Source organism: Alnus glutinosa, chromosome 3 (genome assembly GCF_958979055.1).
Source record: "Alnus glutinosa chromosome 3, dhAlnGlut1.1, whole genome shotgun sequence".
NCBI classification, from domain to species: domain Eukaryota; kingdom Viridiplantae; phylum Streptophyta; class Magnoliopsida; order Fagales; family Betulaceae; genus Alnus; species Alnus glutinosa.
Window position 1 is genome coordinate 31,086,804 of NC_084888.1, and position 7,626 is coordinate 31,094,429.

At 37.5% G+C, this 7,626-nt stretch overlaps 2 protein-coding genes across 2 annotated transcripts; both read right to left on the reverse strand.

Annotated features, from left to right (window-relative positions):
- Positions 1–719: 719 nt before the first annotated feature.
- Positions 720–1,333, reverse strand: LOC133863343 (glycine-rich cell wall structural protein 2-like). The gene has a single exon (XM_062299287.1). The coding sequence runs from the start codon at positions 1,296–1,298 to the stop codon at positions 720–722; it is 579 nt and encodes a 192-aa protein (XP_062155271.1). The 5' UTR covers positions 1,299–1,333.
- A 2,705-nt stretch (positions 1,334–4,038) lies between these two features.
- LOC133863344 (putative glycine-rich cell wall structural protein 1) lies at positions 4,039–5,008 on the reverse strand. Its single transcript, XM_062299289.1, has one exon. The coding sequence runs from the start codon at positions 4,741–4,743 to the stop codon at positions 4,039–4,041; it is 705 nt and encodes a 234-aa protein (XP_062155273.1). The 5' UTR covers positions 4,744–5,008.
- Between the last annotated feature and the right edge of the window lie 2,618 nt (positions 5,009–7,626).

Consider the following 7,626-nt stretch of genomic DNA (forward strand, 5'->3'; position numbering starts at 1 on the left):
ATCCAATGGTTGGGGATAATAAGATAAGAGATATTTTGATTAAAGGAATCAGACAGGTGTTCAGTTGATGGATCTGCTATCTACAGAACGTCTGCGCTCGAGCGCATGTTGCTGTGCAATCGAGCGAAACATGCTGGGGCTGAAATGTTGATGGGCTCAAGCACACCCCAGTTATGTTGGAGCGCACATTGTTTTTCTTTTATTATAGGTTTATTAAACCATTTAATAAAGATGAATGCTAGACATTTAATCTTTCTTTTTTTTTTTTTTTTTTTTTTTTTAAAGAATTTGGTTTCAACATGATGTGTCACAATCCCATAAAATCTATCATTTTGGGAAGTGTGCCACAATCTCATAGGATTATGACACATCAGGTTATGAGATTGTGACACATCAGGTTGGGACCAAATTCTGAAAAAAAAAAGTATTGAGATGTCTAGCATTTCTCTTTAATTAAATTAGGCCTAATAATATACCTCTAATAAATATTTATGTTACAATTGATGAATATTTATCTAATAAATATTCATATTTATTTTATCTTTGTATCCTATTTTAATATATAAAATTTTATATGTTAAAATCTGGGATGTTATACGACCCATAGCCAGAACTGCCACTATCACCACTTCCTCCACCACCTCCAACCCTACCACCCCTATGGACCACCCCCACAGCCAGATCCACTCACATATCCATATCCCGTGCCATAACCAGACCTACCTCCATTTCTTGAGCCTCCACCACCCCCCGCCTCCTTTGTCTCGTCCACCACCTTCACCCCTTCCACCCCCAATGCAAGGCCCACCATCTTCGACTCCTTTGCCACCTCCACTCGTACCACACTTACTGCCAAGCCCACTTTCTGAGCTTCCACCTCCCCTGCCTCCTTCGCCACCTCCACCTCCACCCCTACCACCCCCACCACCCCCACTGCCATATCCAGTCCCATATCCTGAGCCTCCATCTTCCTCGCCTCCTCCGCCACCTCCACCACCACCAGATTCATATCCTGAACCATCACCAGACCTGCTTGCAGACCCGTATCCAGATCCCACGATTCCACCTCCACCTCCTTCTCCCCTACCACCACCACCACCTTCTCCTTTTGCAATACCATATCCAAAACTACTCCTAGACCCGGAACTTGAACCCGACCCAACTCCTAAATCACTACCACCTCCACCTCTACTGCCACCACCTTCACCGGCTATCGCCTTTGATGACCTGGCAGCAAAGGCAAGGTCCACAAAGAGAAAAGCCAAGAACGCAGCACCAATCAGTCTAGAGCTAGCCATTTCCTCTCTGTACTTACTAGTACCCTTTATGAGAAACCAATGCTCCTCGAGTGCAAAAGGTTAAGGTATGTGCCTATATATATAGGCATTGAAGATGTTGTATTTTCCAGGCTTTTCGACATATATTCTGGCAGCTTCTTTAACACTTAGTGTTAAGGAATATTCCTTAACACTTAGAAAACGTCCACGTGGAGCCTTGCCCTTGACAGGGGCAAAACGGGCATATAGCACATAAGGGTATAAAAAGAGAGTGTAAAAAATTATTAAAGGAGGATCTATTCTCTCGAGCTCTCTCTTCCTCTCTTTCTTTTTCTCTCCTCTCCACACAAACACTTGGCTGACTTGATCGTCGGAGGAGGCTCCGCCGGCCAACCCCAGGCAGGCCTTTCTTGTTTTGCAGGCCAAGGCGCGGGCGAAGGGGACGTCTCTGATGATGCCACGTCACCGGACCAAAAAATTGCATCAACACTTAGTATATCAGATAATATAATAATGACCAGAAACGTGTTTGAATGTCTTGATTAGTGGTGTTGGTGGTGGGGGACTGTCTTCTTTTCTTCATCCAATTCTCTCTATAGAATAGAGTTTACTTCCACCATTGACTTGATGGGGATTGCGTCTCTATCTGTTCATCTAAGAAATTTCCCACTAACCTTAAAAAAATGAAATTTCTCACTAAAATGTGGCCGTAATTTTTTTGTTGAGGAATAAGTTTTAGAATTTTTTGTGCCCATTTTTTATTTTTTAATCTAATTGAGATTTATGTGGAAAAATCAATTAATTTCACTAATAAAAAAATTATATTTTAATAAAATTTCATTTCATTATTGGTTTTATAATTTCATTCAAAACTCACTTCCATGAATTTTATAGACTTAAAATATAATTTTTCATTAGTCTAATTAAATTTTGTTTCGTTGTATCTAACGATATATAAAGTGTCGATCGATAATTTAATCCAATTTGAACTATAAAATTGATGATCATCTCCATTTAAGTTGAAATGGAAATAATTAATATAGTGCCTCCTAATTAATCTGAGAAGGCATTAGGGTAGGTATTACATTTCACACTACATTCCTCAGCGTTGTTCCAACACGTTTTTTATTTTTATTTTTTTATTCATCAAAATACATAAACACATTCATATAACAAAAAGAAGACCTTGCAGCCTGAAGGGCTCCGCGTCTTAAGTCTAATGGTGCTATATACCCTTTGTAGCATGATTAGCATCATATAATACTTGAAGGGAAATCTTTTACATTGCCACGCCACAAAATTCCACTATAATTGTAACGGCCCATCCTAACGATACAATATTGTTTGTTTTTTGCTCTTCCGAACTAGACTTCTCAAGAGGTCACCCATTCTGATACTATTATCGCAGAAGCACGTTTAACTGTGGAGTTCTGTTAGGTTCATAACCATCACGGCTTTAAAACGCGTTGTGTCAAGAAAAGTACAAATATACATATAAACACATTCACATTCTCATACCTAGGCGATGTGGGACGTCAAAAGCACCCATTTTTGGGACTCAGCGTCCTCACTGGCGATCCTCATGGGATCTCGCCATTCTTGGCGTTCCAACGAGTGCCCGTTGGCGACTCTCATTGGCTTGTGCACGCTCCCCTCATCTTAGGCTGAGCAATAACTCTGATACTAATTGTAACGACCTACCTCCAACGATAAAATTGACAATCTTGTGGTGGACCTACCTGAAATTTCGTTATACAATTTGTCATTTTTTTTTTTATTTTTTTGAAATGTTCTCGCATGATGATATCTGTTGGGAGAAATCTGCCTACTTTGGGAGGGGCAGGAGCTGAAAACTTTCTTTTTGCTGAGAGAGATCATTGTGCTAGGAATTTGTATGAGATCACGGATTAATTTATCCCAAAGGAAGTGTTGGAAGAGGCCATTGTTGATTGACCATATAGAATGATTAGCTTAATTTGCTTCGATCTATTTACAGTTGTAATTTCTAAATGAGCAAGTATATTATGTCTATTCTATTTCTTCATTGGATACTTAGTTTAAAGTTTGAAGATTTTTTCTAATGGAGCAATTGTTCTGCAACTTATAATAATCATCTACTCTCTCCTCTCTCTCTCTCTCTCTATACAAATTCAAATTCTGTGTCATGCATAATCATTGTCGTAGTCATCACCTTCATCATTATCTCTTGATCTGCTGTTTCCTCCCCCTGCTCACCTTATTGCAGTGCTCAAATCACCCCCCCATGGTTCAGTCATTTCCAGACCCCATAAAATTAATAATAATAATTTTATTTTTATATATTAATTTAATCTTCAATTTTAATATATTTTTTATTCATGCTTTGACCCGATATCTTAATATATTTTTCATTCATAGTTGGATCCCTTCTATAAAAATTCATGGTTCTGTAACTTCCGTTCTTGTTAAATGGTTTTCCTTGTACCAATTGGGAAATGGAATCTGGATGGACCATATTAACTTGGAATTAGATTACTCTCAAGATAACAATGACAAAGTAACCTTTTATTTTATATGATATTAGTATACTTGTACAAACAACACTGTCTAATATGGTACAAATACACACACACACACACATATATATATATATATATATATATATAGGTATGCAACGGCCACAACCACATGCATAAGGTGACGGTGGAGCTGTTGCAATTTATTTTAAGATCACAAATACCAAAAGATCAATTAAATGCTACGCAAAGAAAAAAGTTTATGCTTATGGGAAATCATTGTCACCTCCACCAGAGCCATAGCCTGAACCATAGCCCGAGCCTAACCCATAGCCAGAACCGCCACTACCACCACCTCCACCGCCTCCACCACCACCACCACCTCCTCCACCACTTCCACCCCTACCACCCCCATTGCCAAATCCACTCCCATATCCCGAGCCATAACCAGACCCACCTCCATTCCCTAAGCCTCCACCTCCCCCGCCTCCTTCACCTCCTCCACCACCTCCACCCCTACCACCCCTACCACCCCCACTGCCAGATCCACTCCCATATCCCGAGCCATAACCAGACCCACCTCCATTTCCTGAGCCTCCACCTCCTCCGCCTCCTTTGCCTCCTCCTCCACCACCTCCGATACCATCAGCAGATCCATATCCTGAACCATAACCAGACCCGCCTCCAGACCCATATCCAGATCCCCCGATTCCACCACCTCCCCCTCCTCCCTTACCACCACCACCACCTCCTCCTCCTGCAGTACCATATCCAAAACCACTCCCACTCCCAGACCCGAAACCTGAACCCGACCCAACTCCTGAACCACTACCACCTCCACCTCCACCTCCACTTCCACCTCCACCGCCACCACTTTTACCGTCTATCGCCTTTGATGACCTGACAGCAAAGGCAAGGTCCACAAAGAGCAAAGCCAAAAACACAACACCAATCAGTCTAGAGCTGGCCATTTCCTCTATGTACTTATCAGTACTCTTTATGAGAGACCAATGCTTCTCGAGTGTAAAAGGTTAAGGTATGTGCCTCTATATATAAGCATTGAAGAGGTTGCATTTTCCAGGCTTTTCGACATTCTGGTAGCTTCTTTCACACTTACTATATAGTCTATATCGGATAATATGATAATGACCAGAAACGTGTCTGAATGTTGATTAGTGGCGTTGGTGGTGGGGATGGCGCATGGTAGTACAAGTATGGAGCGTGAATGGTAATGTTATTATGGTGATGGTGGTGGACTGTCTTCTTGTCTTCATGCAATTCTCTCTATAGAATAAAGTTTACTTCCACTACTATTGACTTGATGGATCCTGGAAAACTGAAAAGATTCATTCAGTGATGTCCCCAGTAGGATTGCGTTTGCGTACGTGTCTATCTGCTCATCTAATAAATTAATTTCCCACTAAACTTAAAAAAAATGAAATTTCCCACTAAAATGTGGCCATAATTTTTCTGTTAAGTAATAAGTTCTAGAATTTTTTGTGCCCATTTGTTATTTTTTAATCTAATTGAGATTTATGAGGAAAAAACAATTTCACTAATAAAAAAATTTCATTTCATTATTGGTTTTATAATTTCATTCAAAACTCACTTTCATGAATTTTATAGCCTCAAAATATAATTTAATTTACATAGTCTAAATTTTGTTTTATTCTATCTAACCATATATAGAGTGTCGAACAATAATTAAATCCAATTTGAACCATAAAATTGATGATGATCGCCATTTAAGTTGAAATGGAAATAATTAATATGGTGCCTCCTAATTAATCTGAGACGGCATAAGGGTAGGTATAAACACATTCATATAACAAAAAGAAGACCTTGTAACCTGTAGGGCTCCACGTATCAAGTCTAAAGCTGCCGCCCATTGTTGAAGCAATGATTAGCACCATATAATACTTGAAGGGAAATCCTTTACATTGCCACGCCACAAACTCCCACTATAAGTCACCTACCCAAATCTCCCACACGTTTTAGTGGGATGTCTCTTTTTCTTCAAAATGTAGACTCGGAATGACAAATGGCATATTCACATGCACTTTCCCACTTTTCTTTCTGTGCCAATATGCAAAGCTAGCTTGCTTGCACTAATTTGCCTTAAAATTGTAGACATTATACTCTTAACAGTTAACCCAAACAGAGAGCATGGGCCATACCTATTGTCAATTTGTTTGACTTTTTCTATCATGGAAATTAAATGAACCACAACTTGTGAGCAATGTTTATTTAAGGGTGCCATGTGGACAGATATTAACAGTTTGTATTCATTATGCATATATATCTGTTATCCATATACATGAATCTACTATTTATAAATACAGACGCGGATAGCAGTTTTAGGGTATGTGAATGTGGATAATAACCGCATCCGTATACCCTTTATATCTAATATACAGTTTTATATATATTCCACTTATGAATGTGTAATATTTAGACAATTTATGTTTTTTATGTTATGAATTTGTAATATATATGTATATGTTGGATTTGTAATTTATATTGTTGTTTTTAATGTTTGCTGGCTTGATTGTTATGCGCATTGAATAAAAAAGCATACGGGTGTTTCTTGTGAGCATTGATTATCATGAATATTTTGAGGTCGTATCCATCATAATTTTTTTTTTTCTCGGTTCTATATATTTTTTGTGTTGCATTATATTTTCAAAACAAGCCAAAAAGACTAAAAATTATTTATAAAAACGTTTAAAATATGCTCATTACCTATTTGCGGATATCACACAATAACCGCATGGACGCGGATGGTAAAAAATAATACGGATGCAGATATCTAAAAGTGATATCCGCATTTTGTAAATACGGGTACAGATATCACAAATAACCACACGGATATTCACACGTACACCCCTAATGTTTCTATTCCATTAAGATTCTCAATTACCTACGTGTTATTGATAATGATTACGTTTATTAACAAGAGTACTAATGCTTATAACATAGTTTTGGAAGTGGTTTGCAGGCTACGATCTAATCAACAATTAGGTTGGACCACGCATATTAAAAGTAATCATTGAGAAAGACGGAATTTCCTTTACAAATGAAGTGAAAGGGCATTTTTACGTGGCATTAAGCCATTGAATCTTTGATGGTAATTGGTACACGTGATGCTTATGCAATACTATCTGATACGTGGGTGATTATAACTTTTTTAACTACTTCTATATTCTCCATGCCGTTTCATTCTCTAAATTGCCACCAAAATTAAAAATTTACATTTGTGACGTCATAAATTTGCTCTTATGATGATCACACAACGATCAGGAATTAATATTCGGTTCCTTACGATTGATCGATACTACTGAAATTTTTTGGTGTAAATTGGCTGAAAAACAATACATGCAAAGCTCTTTCTTTGAAGTCAGAGATAAAAATTAATAAGCAATACAACCTGTTCGATGAAATTCTCCAACAAATTCAAATAGATTTGAAGAGCTGGATAGCTTTAAGACAATTTATGTTTTGTATGTTATGATTTTGTAATATTATTATTTTTTATGTTGGATTTGTAATTTATGTATTTTTTTTAATTTTTTTTTAATTTTTTTATGTTTGTTGGCTTGATTGTTATTTGTTATGCTCATTGAATTATGAATAAAAAAACATAAAGATGTTTCTTGTGAGTATTGATTACCATGAATATTTTGAGGTCGTATCTCTCATTCATTTTTTTTTTTTTCTCTTCTAGGTTCTATATATATATATAATTTTTTTTTTGTGTGTTACTTTATATTATGAAAACAAGCCCAAAAGATCACAAATCGGTCAAAATTATTTTTAAAAACATTTAAAATATGCCCATTACCTATTTGCGGATA